Source organism: Aplidium turbinatum, chromosome 6 (assembly GCF_918807975.1).
Source record: "Aplidium turbinatum chromosome 6, kaAplTurb1.1, whole genome shotgun sequence".
NCBI classification, from domain to species: Eukaryota; Metazoa; Chordata; class Ascidiacea; order Aplousobranchia; family Polyclinidae; genus Aplidium; species Aplidium turbinatum.
In genome coordinates, this window is record NC_137477.1 from 10638016 (window position 1) to 10659579 (window position 21564).

Sequence of the window (21564 nt, forward strand, 5' to 3'; positions counted from 1 at the left end):
TTTAGTTTACTTTTCTGAGATGTAACGTTGACAACAGATAGGCCTACGAAGTAAGTTAGCCTACATGATGGTCAAACTGAGCAGAAGTACAATTTTGTACAACTTACTGATAGTTTTTGTACTTATTCACCAATTTAATATCGTAAAAAGCGTCAGTTACAACCAGCAAATGACTACTGATCGATCAAGCATGCTGGGTCAAACAATGAACATGGACGTTGGCTTACTATCAGATGTGAAAACGAAAAACTTTGACAACTTGAGATCTCATAACAGGACGGCAAATAGCTCAAGTGAAGAAAACTCAAACACATCAACAAGCACACCAGACGATATTGCAAAAATAAACTCGACAATCGTGACTGACACGTTATCTCTGGGTCGTCCAATAACAACCCAAAGTATTAAAAATAAAATTATCGATGAAGAGGTTTCTTCTGCATGTGATTTGGAGTCAATCAAGAAAATGATAAAAGATTATATCTCCAGTGGTCAACTTCCCACAGAGATAACGGTCTGCTTGTTGGATGAAAGACTAAAACAAAAAGAAACCATAGAAAAAATAAACCGTACGCTTGTGGAAGAAGGATTTCCTCATATTCCCACTTGCAAAGTCATCTCTGACGCCACGGGAAATCTTGCACGCAAAGTCGATTGTCCAAACAAATGCGACATAGGTAACATTGGCTACAGTAGAGCAGTAGTCCATTAACTTACCTGTGCATAAAAAAAGTGACTTGCAACGAATGAAAATTATAAATGCTCACAGAAAAATTTTCCCAAAAATTTGAGACTGTAGAAAAAATATCTCCAGGAAAACATTCCCAAAAGAAAAATCTTTCACTTAAATGAAATTTTTGTAAACAATATCTCTTAATGATAGAGCTTCGGTAGAGAGTTTGTCTTGTTGAACCATAGGCATACGAAGCCGAGCAACGTGATCAAGTTTAACATCTTCAAAATGTAATAAACTTGAAGATGTTAAACTTGATCACGTTGCTCGGCTTCGTATGCCTATGGTTCAATATCTCTTAAAGTGAAACATTTTTATGAAATGCATCCACATTTTCCAACTGTCTTCTTTTAAGAACATAGTTATTTAAAATACAGTAAATGCAATTTCTGCAGATAAAAGTTTTTTTATGGAGGACTTTTTTTGGAAAGGCTTTTAAGATAGGAACATTGTTTTAAAGGACATCTATACTAAAGTTACGGACTCTAACGTGTTCATAAGAAGACCTTTCCTTCCAATGTAGGCTACGTAAATGAACTAGCAATGGTATAGGTTATATTTGATTATACTGTTTGAAGAGAAACAATTATACAGTAGCTTACCAAAGTTTACAATGAAAGAGGCGATGTTGTTGTGGCGCATTCTTAATTTAATGTAAATCCTGTCAGCAACTTAAAATAGAAAAATATTTGAATTCTTTTGAAAACTTTCATTAAAACTCATCTATGAAAACATTAATTCAGTAATTTTCACTTTTCTTTTCCACCAGGTTTCAACATTATTGATCCATCAAATATGAAAGAAGTGTCAAAACTTGAAGAAGTTGGATTGACTTCACCTGGAACGTCGAAAACGGTTCTTGAGAAACAACTCTTGCTTGAAAAGCTCAAAGAAAAGTTATTGCAAACAGCAGTGGCTAAAAAAGTATTTCCGTCAAACTGCTTTGAAAACGAAAACATGAAAAACTCGACAGGAATGAAAATCGATCGGAAAGTAGGATTTATGATTATTTTCACTTTCAACTATATGGATATAGGCTACCATGGCGGGTACAAACTTAGGCCAACATAGTTTTATTACTACAGGGCTAGGGAGACACTAAAGTTACAGAAAAGCTAAGACCATTGAAATCGTTTGTCTGCTCAAGATCAGTCCAACAAAATCAAGCAAAAGAAATAAGTAATGAAAAACGTAACAAAAATTTTAGGCTACATGAGAATTTCGTTATGTCAATTGTCAGTCGATCTATTTTCACTTAAAATCGATGTGTTTATTCGTCAAACATAGCACTAGGCTATTGTTTTAATTTTGCATATTTTAGTTGATTGTAAATATATTTATCTTTGGAACAAGAAAGCTTTTTTGAGAGCTTAATCCGAACAGTTTTGCTTTCTTGTAGAAGCTTTCAACCCCTAACGAAGGTACTGCCATCAAGATTAATTGAGTGAAGTTTCCGATTTTGGAGTGTTTTTATCTGTGAATTATTTCATCCACTATGTGTCGCTGAATGGGCAGCAATTCTTAAAATGGGTGACACAAGCGCACACCCTTAGAGTTGAACCAGCACCGTTTGCTTTTACAGTTTGTTTTCATACCAAGGCAGGGCCCTTAACCAGCTGAGCTATCGGATCGGAGCTTTTTTCCACAGCTTATAACAAACGGCGTACAGCTTATTGTTTTGCGTCCATTACTGACAAAGAGTAAGCTAATGGAAGACCTATGCAAAACTTCGAACCCTATATAGACAGTTAGACACATGTAGCAACTAATGTTGAATTTAAAACCAGCTGAAACAAACTGATGTTTTATTGCGCTGACAATACCTTTGCTTAAAGCTTAATGCATTCATCTATATTTTCAGCAACTCATTGAATCTGGTTATTTCTCAAATGAAACTTTGGAAAACTTTTTCTGTGGAGAAATTTCAAGAAAACGTATTGTAGCGGAATGTGGACGACATCGAGATTTGACTTTGTCCAGACTTTCCGTGGTGATTCATAAGTTGATCCAAGATGGCACAATATCCGATGAAAATGAAAATTCTATACTCAGCGGATGCCATAACAAAACTGAGATAATTGATCTTTTATTTCAAGACAACGACCTTTTAAAATCTTGGCTTCCACAAAAGATCCAAAATATGCTTCAGGTAACCTACTAGTGGTTGGCTACATAGTTTAGAACGGTGTCCGACGTTTTTTCGTAAACATTTGTTCGTAAAACAATTGTTCGTAAACAATATTGTTCGTAAAATTAATTTTTCGTAAACACAATTCTTCGTAAAGCAATTCTTCGTGTATGCAATTGACCGTAATACTAATTGTTCGTAAACAAATGTTCATAAAAGTTAGGCTACAGTTTTTATTTTAAACAGTTACAGTTGTTTACGAACAATTAATTAGGGTAACCTATATGCTAGAGATGTGCTAATTGTGCTTACAGACGTGCTGTAGAGTGTAGACGAGCAGACAGAGTGTAGAGTCCCTGATTCAAAATGGCATTACAGTTTGTTAGCAGCGAAAAAGGAAAACCAAAACTTTTGTATAGTGGCCAGCTTTATTACAAAGATTATAGTGCACTTGACGCACAAGGGCAAGAAACTACTTATTCTAGTCTCAGCAGAAACTATTGCACTCAGTCAAGCCACGGCAGCAAAACTGCCAAGTGTGCAGAGCATGAAAAGGACAGTCACCAAAGTGCGATTGAAGGAAAATGTAGGCCCAGCAATCCCACGTTCTCTCCGTGACATTGTGCTTCACGTAGAGTACAAGCAAATGTTTGCTGCTGTAACATTTTTGGCCTATGATTCTGGGCCTGCAGATAACCGTATGGTCCTCTTTGCCACTGAAAGAAATCTGCAGCTCCTTGCCTGTTCAAAGCACTGGTATGCTGATGGCACCTTCAAGACAGTGCCTTCACTGTTTGAACAGCTTTACACAATACACGGACTGAAGGAAAAAGAGAGGGACATACATTCATCTGTTGCAAAAGATCAAGGAGTTGTTACCTGCTGTTGCTCTTCCAGAGAGAATCATGACTGACTTTGAGATGGCCATGGTCAATGCAGCAAGCAGTGAGTACCCACTTTCAACTCACCGTGGCTGTTTCTTCCATTTGTGCCAGTGCATTTGGAGAAAGACGCAATCAAGTGGCCTGAAGGAGCAGTAGCATACGAGACAAGTGCAGAGTTTGCTCTGAGGTTGCGCATGTTGTCGTCTTTGGCCTTTGTGCCTATTGATGAAGTCAGCCGGGCCTTTGACATTCTTATTGATGGGAATGAATTACCAGATGTTGCTCAGCCGGTAATAGACTACTTTGAAGACACTTGGGTTGGGCGCCCAGACCGTCGTCAAGGGCGCCGTCTTCCAATGTTTGCAATTCAAATGTGGAACTGCTATGATGGCGTCCTCAGTGGCCTTTCCAAAACTAATAATAGCATTGAAGAATGGCACAGGGGGTTCATGTTCCAGGTATCTGCAAATCATCCAGATGTTTGGAAGTTTATATCTGCAATCAAGCGAGAGCAACACACAGACAATTGTTGTATTTCAATAAATGACAAAAAAATGCGCTTTTTTATTGCGCTTATTTGTTTATGTCGTCGTAACTTGGTTGTTCTGGAAAACTTGCATTAGCTTAAGCACCTTCATCGGAAATTGCAAGACAAACCTTGCTGTTGCGAAAAATTGTTCACGAACAATATTGATCTATCACCTGTTTACGAACAATTCACCTATACGAAGAATTGATGTATACGAAGAATTGCTTTACGAAGAATTGTTTTACGAAGACTTGATTTTACGAACAATTGTTTACGAACAATTGTTTACGAACAATTGTTTTACGAACAACTGTTTACGAACAATTCACCTATAACCGTTTAGAACTTTAGAGAATATACAGTACAAGGTTTGCGACAAACATTTGTAAACCACAATCGACTAATTTTTGTAGTAAAAATATCCTATTCATAAAAACAACATTTTTTCACTGGATATTCTATTTGAATACGGTCCTTCTGATGATCCTTACTTAGATAAAACAGGCTGGGGTTCAGATAGTAATAACTATATTTGATTTAAATTGATAACTCACTATTTTATCATTTGTAACGGGTTCTACTATGCTTTAATATTTTCAAAGTCCCCGGGTGCTGTAATGAAATTAACTTTAAAAGTCGTTATAATAGAAAAACAGAGGATGAAGTGCCTAATACGAAGTAGAAAGCTGAAATTGTGACCTAGCTAAATATACAAACTTAACCTACTAGAGTAGATAACAGCTTACAGTTACTCATCTCTTAAAACAAATCAACAAAATACACATTTGCAAAAACTGGCAAATGAGCGGTTAAGTAAGTTTAAATACATTGCAACTTATTTTGATTGTTTGCAGGAAAGACCGGTTCCTGCGGAATTGAAACTTTATTTACTTAACGGAAGAAATAAAACAGAAATTCTTACAAAAGTTGAAAGCAATGACACACTACTTCAGAAGTTTATGACCCCTTCGTCTTATTTTTTTTACAACCTCTTGAAAACAAAGCGAAACAAAATAATCAATGCAGTGGTTGGAGTTCTGTTGACACCTGTTCTAGTCACCGTTATGATGGCACTAGGTGAGAACAACTCGCCATGAATGATATACGATGTTTAATTTTGGTAACAAACAGAAAAGCGTTGTTAATGTCATGATGAATTTGACAAACTTATCTATTGTGACCGATTATGCGGTTATCTGATGTGCAAGAGTGTAACTATCAGTAGGGGGGTGTGTTAATTGTCGATTCATACCGTACGCTGCTAAAAATTTGTGGAGCAGTATCAAAATCTAGAATATTCATGAAAATTCGACATACGATCTCCCTAACCCCCATGTACATGCCCCCTGAATAAAAGGTACCCCTATTTTCAGAAAAGTATGAGATTGTTGGCCTTTTCACCCACTGTACTTGCGTTTTGGTGGTATTTATCTTACTCCTATGTGGCTTTTCGGGGTCTGTGTGTTCAAATATGACATTAGAAAATTTCTAAGAATTATCAATATGGCGGTATTTCAATATGGCGGCCAAAATGAGGCTTGGAATGGGTACTTTTGTAAATTTTGACCAAACATAGTTGTGTGATATGTCGAATTATAAGTTTTCGAGGGCGTAGAATACGAATTTGATTCCAAAAGTAGGCTTATTCTTTCCTGGCATGCGCAATGAAATTAACTGAGTATTTATATATGTTCATACTGATGAATTATGCTTGTTATTTTGCATTGTGTTTTGCAATATACTCTTATTAGGCTGGGCCAAAAAAGGGATTATTTTTAAGAATTTATACTACGAAGTTGTAAGTCACTTAAAAGTTGTGAATGGGTATCAGGAGCAAACCCATGATAAAATTTTTATTTTTCAATGACATCTTACGGTCAGACAGTCCGTTACCATAGCAACCGTTTCCGGCAAGACAGCAACTTGACTAAAGTGGTGATCTGTGAATGACTGTCAGGGCTCATTTTGGTACCAAAATATGCAAAAAAGACAGCCAAAGAGCATGGAACATATTATACACGATGTCTATGAAAAAATTAATTCCACTTTTAAATAAAAAAACATATTTTCTTCACAGTTATGGTCAATTATTGAACAAAATGAAAATAAGTTATCCCGAAATGTACCATCATCATCATCATCAACCAATTTTGATTATACAGGCCATGAATTAATCCTCATGTCGAGGGTGTGGCCTGTCCATCTGTCTGTCGAGAACGAAGTCTTCCCCTCCACACCTCGCGATTTATTGGGTTGGCAAAGTCCATGTTAAGGGCTACAAGGTCACGTTTTACAAGTTCTTCCCAAGAAAGTTTTGGTCTACCTTGACCCCGCTGTGCTGCGGTGTTGACACATCTGACCTGTGAGATCCAGCTTGAGCTGCGCTCAACGTGACCAAGCCATCTCAGTCTGCCTAATTGGAGGACTTCACTGATATCTTTTAATTTGAGCTTTGATAGCAGAGTCTCCAGCTGGATGTTGTCTTCAGGTTTGACCAGGCAGGTCCATCTTACCATGGCTCTGTCATTACGTTGTAGGCGCTTCACGGTGCTTGCTAAAGCTACATGCCCCTGTTGACCAATGGAAGTCAATTACTTCCAAGTAACTTCAGTACACAATACAAACTCATACAATAAACATTCATATTAGTCCCAACTGTACAAAATGGAGGCCAGTGACTTTTTTGTCACAACCTCAGATGACGTTGCCAGTCCATGCAGCTTCTCTCGGACACCCTTCACAACTCTGTATAGTGCCTGGAGCCGAGCTGCTCTTCACATTTGGACGCTTTATTTTTGTTCAAATCTGTGGTGAGTCCCAATGCCCGCTTTGCTGCGTCATGGACAACATGGAGGTTGGCCACAACTTTCTTGCCATGACGGTAGTTATCTGAGGTGGTCCATTGTGCAACGGGCAGCTTGACAAAGCTGGAGTCAATATTCAAGAGCTCAAACATGCTCCAAGAGTCATGTCCAATGAAGTCTTTGAGGGCTTTTGTGTCCAATTGATGAGGCTGGCATCTCCTGTTTTGTTGTCTGTGTACTGTCTGTCGCGTTATGGTACCTCAGCAATCAGCATAGCATTTCTCATCGTCTGTTTGTCAGATGATGTTCGTTCTGAGAAGAGTGCCAAAGAGACCAATCTCTCTGAGAGATACCATATATGGTTTTGTAGATTCTGTCTGGCCAGAACAACAAAGGCCAGAACAACAAAATTTGGCAGGCCACATCATTGGGTCCTTGCTGATACTGGCCTCTGCCTTGAGGGGGTTCTTCATTAGTACCAGGTCATTCGACGGTGCATCAGCAGCACTCCTGCACGTTAACTACGCTTTCGTGTAAAAGATTGCCAAGAATACAGCAAGACTGGTGAGTGGTGATTTCTTCCAATTCTTCGGGTGCATACACATTCCAAGCTGGCATCGGAAGAGTGCCACCTTAAACGTGTACAAAGTTTTGCTAATCCAACGGGCATGGTGGAATGTCCCAGGAGCTTTGATGGTGATGGATCTCCGACTAGCAGGGACGATCCCTCCAAGAAACAGCAGTGTTAGTTCTGTCACCTCTAGGTAGTCGTGTTGAAGAGTCTCCTTGGTGCTGTTCTCGATCCATGCCTGAAGGAAGGTGATGGTGTTATGTATATAGCCTGTCAACTCTCTTTATGGAGCAGTCACCTCGATCAATGTATATAGTTGTGGTTCAATTCGCTCCAATTGTTCACCAGTTGCTTGAACAGCTGTTCATTGGATCATGTGGTTGGGCTATACACAATTGAGCAAGATGCCCCCCAATCAACTCATGGATGTGGTGTCTACAAGCCAGTAGCAGAAAACGTCTACCAAGCTCTGTTTCCAGTCCAAAATGTCTACCTCGTGTTTGCCAAAAACTCCCCTTTTTTGGCTTTGTATCTGTTGACCTATTCCTCTTACTCTTCCTTACTTTGTATTCTTCAATAACTGTAAGGATCATCTGTTCTATCGCTTGCCACGATTTAAGGGTAATACCAGTATTTGCTCACCAGTCCTGCAAGTCCTTTGTTACAAGTCTGGCGGTATCCAATGCACTAGACTGAAGATGGCTGGCTTGCTACAGTTAATTGTTTATGATACTCATGGTACTGAAAAAACAAGGCGGTCCTTTTACAAAGGACTCTGATGTGGATGAGATTCTAAATAGTAATATAACAGAGATTGAGAAACAGAAGCGGTTATACCTCAAGATCAGATACGCCCGTGACACTGTACTCTCAGTTCCAAAACAAAGTGACATTTTTCGTTTATTGAAAGACCATAAAAAGTTGCCATTTTCTGCTTATGGAGCCAATCTGAAAGCTTACCTGAGTAATTTGAGTTGCAAAGCGGATGTTACGATGACTGATTTAAATTCTGTTCTTGACGGCATGAATCTAACAAAAAGCTGAATAGGCCTACTGTGTTTTATACTAAATTACATATACATCATAAGTTTGAAAATATGTTGTTATCAGCTTATTTTTCGTTTGAAATAATCATGAATTCGTATTCTACGCCCCCGAAAACCTATAATTCGACATATTACATGACTATGTTTGGTTAAACTTTACGAAAGTACCCATTCTAAGCGCCATTTTGGCCGCCATATTGGATTACCATTATATTGGATTTTTAGAGGTAATTTCTAATGCCATATTTGAACTCACAGACCCCGAAAACCCCTATAGGAGCACCATAAATACCGCCAAAATACACGTCGTTTGGTGAAAAGGCTTAAAAACTCATATTTTGGTGAATTTATGGATACTCCCTTTTCAGGGGGCATGTACATGGGGGTTAGGGTGGTCCAATATGATAATTGTTTTTTTATTCCGGATTTTGATACTACTCCACATATTTTAAGCACCGTACCACGTTGCCATCGTGAAATTCGTCAAATAACACACCCCCCTACTATCAGGCTTTGTCTCTCTGCTATAAGCTAGCATGCCGCCGAAGTGTCACAAACAGTAGTCCATTAGCGGATTTTCACTAACATCTAAAGACTAATTTCGCGATTTTTAATGTTTATAAATCATCTTCTTCATTGTGCATCACACAGCTGCAGCCTAGCGCGTCAAACAAAATCTTGTTCAATTTTTGAAATAAACCAAGTAGGCTATTGTACGTTGTAATCTCGGACTGGTGCATACACATTGCCAGGGCCGGATTTACCAGTAGGCAGAGTAGGCAGTTGCCTAGGGCGGCAAATTATTGGGGGCGGCAAAATATACGAATATATTACATTGATAATACTGTACGTGAATATAATAATTTACAACAGATATATTCAGATATAGCAATTAATAAATATGTTATCACATCACACACATTTATAAACAGTAGGCTACGGCAAGTCATGTATGGCAAGTCATCACCCCTAGAGTACTTCACGCTTGATTGGTTTTTAACAATATGTGCTGCTTAGCGTTTCTTTTAGTTATCTGTCTCGCTTAGTATGGAGGACTAGGCTTTGTCTGTGCAATTTTTATTAATCTTTGTTCGGTTTATTTCACTGTTAGTAAATTTAAAGGAGCCTAGAAAAAATGTTTTTAGTCAATGTTAGGTTGATGGAAAAGTTGCAGGCTATTTTGTGTACTTGCCTTGATGCTTAAAGCATGTAAACAAGCCAAAAAGTAAGACTAGTTTACGAAAGAACTTTAGTTTCATGAAGTTTTATAAAAATGGTGCATTGAGGACAAACGAGAACAAGTGCCTGTGTTCTATCGAAAAATCTAAATTCACCATCGAAAATTTTTTTGGGGGGTGGCACTTTTCTCATCTGCCTAGGGCAGCACTTAGGCTAAATCCGGCCCTGCACATTGCGTTTTTTAGTCTCTCTCTGCACTTGCATCCAACTTTTATTCCATCAGAGTAACATTAACTTCTTGGTCTACGCCTCTACGGTATACATGCTGTTACCAAATTACCAGTTTTTAAACGAATGGAGGCATCGCCAGTATTTCCTTGGCACACCTCTAATAAAGAAAAAAAAAACTTGTCGGAGAAAACTTCGTGTTATTTGATGTACTGTAGATTTATTTGAAACGTTTTAGTAGGCTACTTTTAAGTTCCCATTCAAAAACTCGAGCTCCTAAACAAGATGAAGGCAATCAAATGTAGGGGCTACAGTTTCTTCTTTACAGAAAAACATAGCCTATAAAGTTGTAGCCTAATTGTATTTCTTAACATCACTTTTATCCAGTATTTTTGGGTTTCCAACTTTTCTTATTTCTTAAGTCAACTTTTGCAAAATAAAATTATCAATAGACTTATTTCCATAGACCTGGGACTTTCGGCCAAATAAATTTAATTTTTTTGCAGGTTGCAAAATGACACTGTCGCAAATTATGAATCATGCCAAAAAACCGAAAGGTGTATTGATTGCTTTATTTGGCCAATTTGTAATGATGCCAGCGTTTTCCTTTGGGCTGACTCGAGCTTTCAGCTTGCCGGCATATGCGTCTTTAGTTGTGTTGTTCTGTGGATGTAGTCCAGGAGGACAAGTCTCCAACATGCTAGCGCTTTTAATTAGAGGAGATATGAATTTAAGGTATGACGATTGCAAACTGTTCAGTTTTAACTGGATGAAATTGGCTTTTATGCATTGGAATTTTTAGATCAGTTATCTTGCGGGCATTACAATCGGATGAGCATTGCGCCCCAACGATACACTCTAACCAACGGATTTACAAAATTTGCAATTCTGTTTTTAAATTAATTGTTAAAGTTGCTTTTTAAAACCTTTTTACCCATAGGCTAAACTAGTTCAGGTCTACAAACAAAAGAAAGATATTTTCCTTGAATAATAAATAGGCTGCTTATTGGCAGAGGTGGACAGTAGCGCGCTACTTTTGTAGCGCCGCTACTTTTCTGGTGAAAGTAGCGGTAACGGCGTTACTTTTTAGTTGCAGTAGCGGTGCTATTCTTTTTCCAAAGTAGCGGTAGCGGGAGAGGCGCTACTTTTTTCAGTCGCACTCCCGCTACCCGCTACTTTTTAATTTAAAGTGAAAAAAATACTCGTTTTTTTTGGAAACGCTGGCGTGGCCAAGCAGCTAAATTATATAGCCTATTTAATCGGTTTGGTTGCAAAGTTTCGGTCTTCTGGGAATCCCGTTTTCGGGTGTGGAGCTGCGATCTTGCCATTACAATTTGCGGGAAGAAGTTGACCGAGATCAGTGATCTTGTGACCTGTGAGGAGTTGAGAGTGAAAGTCCTTGAAGGGTTGAAGAAACGATTCAACAAGTGCTTCAACGAAATGAAATGCGTTATGGCATCATGTCTTCATCCCTCCTTCAAGACGTCGTGACTCGTGACTACAATTTCTGCACTACGTTTCCACGGATGATGCTGACGCACTGCGAGAAAATGTCAAGACAGATGTAATTCGACTGTTGCGGGAGACATCAAGCCATGTTTATACCGAGAAGAGTGACATCAACAACAGTGTCGGCAGCAGTGGCCGAGTGGCTAGCGCGTTGGGCTTGCAGTCGAGAGCCTGCATGTTCGACTCCAGCCACCGCACTTGCTGTTGTTTCTCTGGGCAAGAAACTTTACGATAATTGCCTCTATCCAGTGACCGATTTCGAGTAATGGGTAGTACCAAATTTAAGTCATAAGTAGAGTAGACAACCAGGAAACAGACATCGCCGTCGGCTGCAGCGTGGCGTGGGTCAGGTGTACGTCGGAAGGCGTGCACCGATGCATAGCGCTCAAGTCCGCTTTCCCGCAATGCAGGATAAAGAAATGAAAAACAAACAAGTCACAACTCCGAGGATGAATTTTTTGGTGTGTTGGCGCAATCCCGTGAAACGTCAGTGCAGAAGGAAACAGCAATTGTGGACGCCTTTTTTTCGGACAGGAGCAAGTCCTTGAGCTTTTCGAATACCGAGTTAAAACATCTGTTCATTAAATACAACACCCCCATTCCTTCCAGTGCGGCGGTGGAGAGACTTTTCTCTGTTGGAAAAGAAGTGCTTAAGCCAAAGCGGCAGGACTTAATGATTCTCATTTTGAAATGATCGTGTTTTTGAAAGATGTGTAACAATACATTTCCATTAGAATGTGTTTTCTATAACGACGATAAAATGACAGTGTAAACGAATGATAACATTCGTTTTCAATGTTATTTTTGCCTCACTAGGGACTTGAAGAGTGTTTCCTAGTGTCATTATAGACAAAAGTAGCGGAAGAAGTAGCGGTAGCGCGTGCTACTTTGGTCCGAGTAGCGGTAGCGGGTAGCGCGCTACTTTTGTAAACTGGTAGCGGTAGCGCACGCTACTTTGGTCCAAGTAGCGGTAGCGGGTAGCGCGCTACTTTAAAAGTAGCGGGTGCCCACCTCTGCTTATTGGGAAAGTTTAACTTACTTTTAAGGAAAAAGGAGAAATAATCTGTTGCTGACGCATTAATGAATTTATTCTAATTTTTCTTGCAATCTTATCTTAAATAAACAACCTGATTAGAAGTTACAAAACACTGCATGACATTAATAAACTGCTAACTTTTGCAGCATTCTGATGACAACATGCTCATCAGTGTTGGGTCTAGGCCTTATGCCTTTGTCTATCTTCATTTATGCAAGATTCATAATTCCGGTGAACACTGGAGATGTCATTCCCTTTGCCAAAATAGTGATCAATCTCATTATGACTATAATCCCTGTCAGTATTGGAATGGTAATACGACGCTATCGCCCAACCTGGATAACTGTTGTCAACAAAGTAAGAAGTTAAAAGTAGTTTTTCTGAATAAAGTGACTTGCGTTCTTGTGGTGACTATGGGATATATAGTCATATGACTATAGACCTACAGCCACCAAAAGAATGCAAGTCAGTTTATTTGATGCCTGATGAACAGTTTCACTTTGTCTTTACTATTAGTAGTTTTTCTATGTATGGTATCAAATTGAAACAGTAGGCTATAGGAGACTGTGGTTAGTTGGAAAGTTTTTCTTCTAAAGTGGAATTTAAAACAATTGGTGCATAACCTGACAACTTGAAGCGGCTTAAGTTATCACCTTTGTTGTCCCCTATCATACAACTAAAAATAAGTATTCAGTCAATTTAAACTTTTAATGCAAATTTAAAATAAATAAACATACAATTGATTTTCCAACTAACCCCATGCCTGGGGTTAGTTGAAAAAGGTCAGTTTACTGCACACTAATTAACTGGATACTCTTTTTTTCCACCAACAAACATTTACATGGGGTTGTAAGCAAATATGTTTACTTGCTTTGAAATCAAAATCAAAATAAATTCTATACCTAATCACCGTAAAAGCGTTTTTTTAATAAACTCATTCTTAAAACTTGTGATACCGTATATATTGCACTTTCCAAGCTATTCAAATTAAAATTTTGCCAGTATATTTGCTCAAAACAAGTACATTGGAGCTTATACCACGTACTATCATACCACGACGATATACTCGCATCATATTACATCGTCATACTGGTATCAAACATTTTCCAACTAACCCCACCCACTATTTTCCAACTAGCCCCATTAGCATATGACAAACTATTTTCCTAAAATTTTCAAGCATGGTGCATTTGACTAAACTTTTGTTTATTGCTTAGTGTTGTAGAACACCTACAGCTGACACACACCAAAATACTTCTGCCTATCTTTAACGACATCGATGCAAAAGATGTTTCTTAAAACGCCAAAAATTTTACTTCGAAAGTAAGAAAATACAAAATTGTCTGCCAAGCAGGCATAACTTGACTCAACAAATCGAAACGAACATGGATTATGTGTTTTTATAAACTACATCACATGGTGGCAGTAAATATTTAAGAAAGTCATTGAGATTTAAAAAAATGATAATTTTTCAACTTACCCCGCCTTCCAACTAACCCCACTCTCCCCTAAAGGTCATGTGGCAGGTTGTAATGCCCCTATGCAGTATATCATAATGATTGATGAATGATGAACGTTAATATTTAAGCTATAACCTACTGCAATCATTCGCTATGATAGGTAGTCTAAACTTTACATGGGTTACCAAAGTACAACCCTCGAGATCAGTACTTCCACGAAATAAAACAAGAATGAGATCATATAGGCGAAATTATATAATCGATTGCTACGTAATTACTAATGAAGGGTGTCCGACAAATTGTTCGTAAGCAATTGTTCGTAAAGCAAATGTTCGTAAGCAATTGTTCGTAAAATTAATTCTTCGTAAAAAAATTTTTCCTAAAGCATTTTTTTGTGCATGCAGTTAAAATTTGATGTATACGGAGAAATGTTTTACGAAGAATTGTTTTACGGATTTCATTTTACGAAAAACAGTTTACGAACAATTGTTTTGCGAACAATTGCTTACGAACAATAATTGCTTTACGAACAATTGCTTACGAACAATTTGCCTATAACCCTAATGAAGAAACGTAACATGTAAAATTAAATAGAATAGAAAACAAAAGAGTCTAGCCTATAACTTTTATCAAATGAAGTAAAAGATAAATATTGATGCATTTTAAATGTTGTTTTGTCGCTTCGTCATCGAACATCCATTATTTGCGGAAGGCCCAACACAGCAAAATACGTCATTTTTGACAATGACATGTCAATGTGAAAATGACAAATCTTGCTGTCTGGTTCGTGAACAAAACAGGCAACTTAGCAAAGCTAGACGTTGTAGATTGACATTTTTTATTTGTGCAGCTCAATATTTCATCTAAGGCCACATGTGTTATGACACTATTTATTAGATCGCAGCTATCTTTGCGCCTGTGGGATTCCTTACTTCCATGATTTTATCTCTTGTGCTGTTTAAAGATGCCTTTGCAAAATTTTTTCCTTTCTCGGTTATACCTTGCAGTGCCATCCTTCCTATGTTTGGTTACAGTTTTGGATATTTATTATCTCGGATTGCAAGAGAAAATCCTCAGTGCAGGTGAACATCTATAACTATTATCATGAAACAAAGAGTAGGCTACGAAGTGAAAATCCTAGATGCAAATTCTGATATAGTGCAAAATACTTAAATAAGTTGGTCTACTATAGCAACAGACCATGGAACTGATTAGCCTACACTACATTATAATTTGTTCATAAAATTCTACTTGAATAAGTCCTTCTGATGATCCTCCTTTTTAAGGAGAAACAGGTTGTCATGGGTTAGAGAGTAATAACTATATTTGATTTGATATAATTTGTTCATATATATTTTTATCAAGAGTTAGCGTCAAGTTTACTTGAACTAAAACTTCACTAGGTAGGTTAAGACGTAACAAGTTGTGGATTAGAAATGAGCACAAAGCGGAGCTGGATCTGGAACAAGATTTTTGGCATTTTTGAAAAACAAGATTCGGATCAGCAGAAGCCTAAATTTTGTGAAAACAAAAGCCGGATCTGAAATTCTTATGAACAGCTTAGCCTATGTAAAACAAAATTGAAAACAGTCTCGGTAGCTCAGTTGGTTAACGCTCAACTTTGCGCACGTAGAAACTGCAAAATCAAGCAGCGCTGCTTCGACTCTCAGAGTGTGCGCTTACGCTACGTATATTAGGCTAAGGACTTGCTTTTCACTCAGAGGCACCTATTGGATGGAATGTTTCTCAGAGAACAATATTGAAAAGACTCAACAATCGAAAGCTCTACCAACTCGGTAACTGGGCCTGCGTCGATAGTTCAAAATTCTTCAAATATCCAAAACTATCAGAAATATTGTAACAGAAATTTTTCAGTCCGAGAATCAAAAATTCAAACCAACCAATCAGCTGAATGCGTTATTGATATTTTTCATTTGTAGCCTACTGACTCCGAAATAAATCTTCAAAATAAATAGACCTATTCAAATTTCAGATTGGCAATTCGATTTCATATCTTTTGTCAGTGCGCATTTTTTTTACATTGATTCAGCGTCTACAGAAATTAAAAACCGTTATAAAAATTGATTTGCTAATTGGGTCTGAATTTATAAACTCTATAAAATGATAGTAGAAATAGTAACATCTGACGTGTGGAAATGTTCAAGTCGAGGAAGTAGAATATTATGTTATACACAACGTGTATTGGCAGTGTGTTACGAAAACAAAGTAAAAAAGCAATTGGAGTTTTACCACACCAGCAGTGCTGGCTGTAAGGTCGCCTGGTGAAGGTATTTGTGCGTCACTCCAGTGGGCTTCGGTTTAACATCGTCTAAGAGCATACGGCTGTTTAGGCAGGACACTCAATGGCACGTATGAATGTGAACACAAACATTGGACTTCCTTGCCTTCCCGTCCACTTAATCCAAGAACTCTTCAAATCACCCTGTGTTAGCCAGCACTACTGAAAATTATCTCTAGACATCTTGGGGGTGGTGTAACAAAAGAAGAACATCACTTATAAGCAGTACAAATTAGACGCTCACGTTCTAAACTCATTAAACATGGCTCTCTATTCCATAAGCTTAGAATATATGACCAAGTTAACCTGCCAATCTAAAGTGTAATTTTGTTTAGTTAAGGGTTTATACAAACTACTATCTGTTAAAGACAGTTCTCATGGATTATACAAACATAAAAAAAGATGCTGGGAACGACTTTTCCAATTAAGCTTTTGGTTAATTTTGTGTCTTGTTGGAGGGCAAACAGAGATTAGCTACGTTAAAACAATTATTTTTATTATTATCTACAGAAGAACCATAGCTCTTGAAACCGGTTGCCAAAATGCTGTGCTTTGTGCAACAATTCTCAAACTGTCCTTTGATCCTATTGTTATTGGAGCTTTATTGCTGGTGCCATTCTCGTACATGTTCTTTCAAGTGAGTAGGCTTGGTTTGCATGTTCATACTCAGCTGGACGACCGTAACAAACCAAACTAGAGTCATGTGGATCTGAAGGAGCAGAACAAAGCGAAAAACCGCCTGTTCTGGCAAACCAAATTAAAAAACTTGATCCACTAATTTTATGTAACACGCTCAATAGCCTCCAAACAACGTCAAAAAAAAACTTCAGCTATAGGCTATTAAAAGTATATGTTTATGGTTAAACAAAAATCACCTCTACCAAAATTGTCTACAATCAGACGATTAAACTTTTATAGTCTGTAATTAGGCTACGCAGGCCTAATAAATTTAAATATAAATTTCCTGATCGAACGCGTGGTATCGAATAAAACTTTTCGATGAAATGGAATATTTCATAGTTCATGAAGTCTAGTTTACTTTGGCCCAAAGGCCGAGACTTCCATTTATCTTCCTGGCTTGTCTTTTGTTGTTTCTGTGTTACCCAACATTAGTAGGGCACAAAAAAGTATCAAATCGCTTTTGATCGGTTATTTAAAATTCATGATAATTATTTTCAATGTTATGGAATGAAACATTTACAGGTATATGTCAACAAAACGTGGTTGAATTCATTGATGAAAAAATGGAGTGTAAAACAGATGGTTAACGTACACGTTTTTTAGTAAAACTTGATAGGCTTAATCAGGTTGGTCCAAACCCTGGCACGCGGGCTGCATGCGGCCGGCATCCAGTCTTGAACGACCGCAGTCTTGAACCACCTTGGGCTAAATAACAGAGCATAAAAACAATATAGGCTACTTCAAAATGATCTACGCTGCAGTCTCTACGTTGTTCTTATGTCTTCCTAAGTTTTCTTTTTCGAATTTTTAGGTTATGGAAGCACTGTCATTTATTTTGATGTGCCGGTTATATGACAGATATTGCAAGAACCCAAAGGAGGATCGTGACATAGAAAAGAAACTCGACATCAACGAAGGTTTTGTTTGATTTTTAATGTTTGAGAGTTATTTTAGACCTACGTAGGTTTAATCATAAAATTATGATAATCATGTTTTATTTATACCCATTTCGACAATATGGCTAGAGTGCACTGTGATTGCAGATGCAGCACAACAGACAGCAGGAAGCAGCAAAGGGACATATAGGCCTACCAGTCACGTGGTCCCATTAATTTTGCATGTCATTAAGTGTATTGTCTAGAAGCAGCTGCGTGCTCTGGAGTGATGTCCAACCGACATTCTTTCCACCAACATTTTTCCGACATTTCTTCTCGCAAACCACTTGGTCACACAGCCAGTAGCGGGTTCAAGGGGCACATGGACACGTGCCGCCTGTTGTGGTACGTGACCAAGTGGTGATTTGCGTGTTGCTGGTTTCTAAAGCTTGTGATAGAATTAAAATGAAATATATTTTGCAAGACTGATCTAACAAGAAAGAATAAAACACGAAAACTTTGTGTTGTTCACTTCCCAAGACTAGCCCCAGGACAATTTTAGTAAATTTTTTTGCACATGTTTTCTAATTTTCGTTTAAATTTAAACAATCTATTCATGTTTATTTGGCTATTAGCCCATGCGGTTACGTGAGCCATTATGTGACATTCTTGGGGTGGGTGCAACCAGGGTCGTGTGAGCACCATCTCCACCCCCTTCCCGAAATTTACTAGTGTTTAGTGATTGCTCTTAAAAATAGGACCAAAAAGTATTTAGGGCCGCAAATTCTTTAATTGTGAGGAAAAAATTACATTCATCATTCTAGCAAAGCATAAACAACTCTTAAGATTTACAGAAAAAATACAGTTGATATGCTATGCCGACAATGCAGTAGCAGATCTAGAAAAAAGTTGGGGAAGGACCAGAGTTATAAATAAGTAAAATTTAGGCCTATAAGATAAACGAACATTGCCCAACTTAACGTCGGTAAAAGTAAAACGGAAAAGAGGTGTAGGAGGCTTGTAGGAGGCTTGCTCCCCAGAAAATTTTGACAAAAAATCTTGTTTTGGTCACTTTTTAGGCATTGATTGGAGAAATAATTTTTTTATGCACACTCTGTCTTCTTCTTCTATCGAGTCTTCTAAAGTTTGTTGATACACCACAGATTGACACATTCTTCCGCAACGGAGTTGTACACTGACAGGTCCCACCTACTGCACCGGGTGGCAAGCCGAGGGCAAACAAGAAGGTGGTCCGCTGTTTGGGGCTCGGTGCCACAGATACATACAGCAGGGCCCGTGTCGTAGCCCCACTCCACCATTGCAGACTTAGTACGTCCAACACCGGTTCGGAGTCGATTTAATGTTTTCCACTTTGCCCAAGGAGCATTTGCTCCTGGGGGGAGGGACTCGGATGGCTATGCACACTCTGTAGGCTATGTAAACAAATTTATCAAATTAAAATTGGATTGGGATAGAAGTTTTGTTTAAATTTTAAGTTAGCCTACCATTTCAATTTTTTTTTATTCACAACCACAGAAGGATTTGATACAATTTTGGTAAATAGGTCACTTTCTTCAACCACAGACATATACAACCAAGCAACCACACGGCATTTAACATAATCGATTAAACTTGAACAAAACTATAAGCTACAAACGTTTTCGGCCATACACACGTTAGCCCTTATCAAGTAACAAAAAATAACTGCTTATCGTATCTACAATGAAAATGAATAACTGATCTAAACACTGAATTGAAAAACGAAACGCAAAATGAAACGGCAGAACATAGGAGAAAGGCACATCACATGGCGTTTAAATTACACCAGGCAAAGACGCATCATATGACGTATCAAGAAAAGACGTTGAGTAAATAAGAAGCACCTGAGGACAGAAGGATTTAAATAATTTATTTTTTAAATGTTTATAGCCTAGTGTTGGGTAGCCTTTCAGCAGACCAGAACTTCAAAAATTTACCTGTGGTGTCCCCACCTTTACCGATAGCATTTTCATTTCATAAACTATCTCGATTTACATTGAAATTGATCAATTTAATCATTAATTAACTTGGCTATCTGAGTGAGCAGTGGTTAGTTTACTAAAGAATATTGTATCATTTATGAAGGAAATGTGGTTGAGCGAGCGAAGAGAGCGAAAACATTTTACAAAAATGGAAAAAAATTGTGAAATTACAAGCCGGAAAACGCTGCACGAACTAAATATGAGTTAGTCCTTCATCAGTCGTGCCCCGCCTTCACACCCGACCGAGGTACGGGGGGGCGGTTAACACGGCCCTAGGTGTAACAACCACCACGTTGGTAGCGTAAGCTATTTTCAATCTGAAGGTCGCTGCAGCAGAGGCAGTAATCTTACAAATGAGAAATTCTGATGTGAGATTGGTCAATTTACCTCCTGTTATAGCAACGTGCACATTTCAAATTCGCATAGGCTTGGTTACATGAGTGACAGATCGCAATGTCGTCTTATTGGAATCTGAATTCTGAAGAGAGATATGGAAAACAACCAAGACGGACTATAGGTAGGCTAGTCCGTCTTGAAAACAACATATTATTATAAGATATTCCTTTTTGCATATAATCCTATATTTTTAGAAAAACTAATATCCCTGATTGATAATAATATCCACATATGCTTATCAAAACAGGAAGAAGTGACAAAACTGATGATGAAAGCCAATCTTTTTTGAAGACGGCCAGTGATTCCAGAACAGCACCTGTTTAAAAAGTGATATCAAGGAAAGCAAAGCCTAAAGAACTTTGATGGCTGATTGTGTTTTTAGGCTATGTAGGCCGAGTAGGCTACCTTTAACATTAAACCATCCATGGTTAAAACAAATAGCCTAAGCTTGATTAGTCTTCAGCGTTTTTGAAATGAATTGAGCTTCCATAAAAGCGTATTTTGGAGGACGTTTGTATATAACTCAGTAAAAGATAAAACGGCACAGGCAAAGGTGAATATAGTGGTGCATTACTTTATTGTAGCGATGGAAGGAGCAGCGCTGTAGGCTATATATGTTTTTGCAGTGTCGATTGCAGTAGTGATGTTATTTTTTGCTATCATGACGGAAGCCTACAGACATAGGCTACGCTACATTTCTTTCAACAGTAAGCTATATAATCTCGCTACCGCCGAAGGTGCTGTAGGCTACGATGCTAGGCTACGTTAACCCTTAGAAGGTTGGGCTCCTGGAGTCTTGCTCAGTTTGAGGGAGGGCTGTCGATTCTTCTTATGCTTTAGGAGTGATATCTCTGTTATTTTTTGAGGCACGGTTTCAAAATTTGGGATTCACTTTGTAAAATTATTCATGCTGAGCATATCCGAAAATTAAAACTATGTGAATTTTAGAACTGCTCATATATGTTGAAATGTTGAGGTAACGTATGACTGTAATTGTAGCGTGAGTTTACACATTATTTTTTGGTAGAGTAATGAAGAACATGCATTGCAAAGTTGTGATTAAAATTTTTTTACATAATTTTACATACAGCCAATTCCCATCACGCTGTGAAACAGTTAGGATTAACGGGACATGGGTCAAATTAATTACTTTCATCCAGCTGGTGGGAAATTTTTGAACAATAG

General features: G+C 38.1%; 1 protein-coding gene across 1 annotated transcript; it reads left to right on the forward strand.

Moving 5' to 3' along the window:
* Positions 1 to 211: 211 nt before the first annotated feature.
* On the forward strand, positions 212 to 20916 carry LOC145772394 (uncharacterized). The gene is made up of 10 exons (XM_082584271.1): positions 212 to 677; positions 1503 to 1726; positions 2595 to 2882; positions 5129 to 5351; positions 10609 to 10837; positions 12794 to 13004; positions 15005 to 15189; positions 16917 to 17043; positions 17899 to 18004; positions 20627 to 20916. The coding sequence occupies exons 1-10, from the start codon at positions 212 to 214 to the stop codon at positions 20701 to 20703; spliced, it is 2136 nt and encodes a 711-aa protein (XP_082440397.1). The 3' UTR covers positions 20704 to 20916.
* The last annotated feature ends 648 nt before the right edge of the window (positions 20917 to 21564 follow it).

What these genes read in the sequence shown, in the direction of transcription:
- LOC145772394 (XM_082584271.1), top strand. Translation starts at nt 212, where the DNA reads ATGGACGTTGGCTTACTATCAGATGTGAAAACGAAAAACTTTGACAAC. An exon ending in GGATAACTGTTGTCAACAAA is followed by an intron (nt 13,005 to 15,004) that starts GTAAGAAGTTAA and finishes ACTATTTATTAG; the next exon opens with ATCGCAGCTATCTTTGCGCC. An exon ending in AGAGAAAATCCTCAGTGCAG is followed by an intron (nt 15,190 to 16,916) that starts GTGAACATCTAT and finishes TATTATCTACAG; the next exon opens with AAGAACCATAGCTCTTGAAA.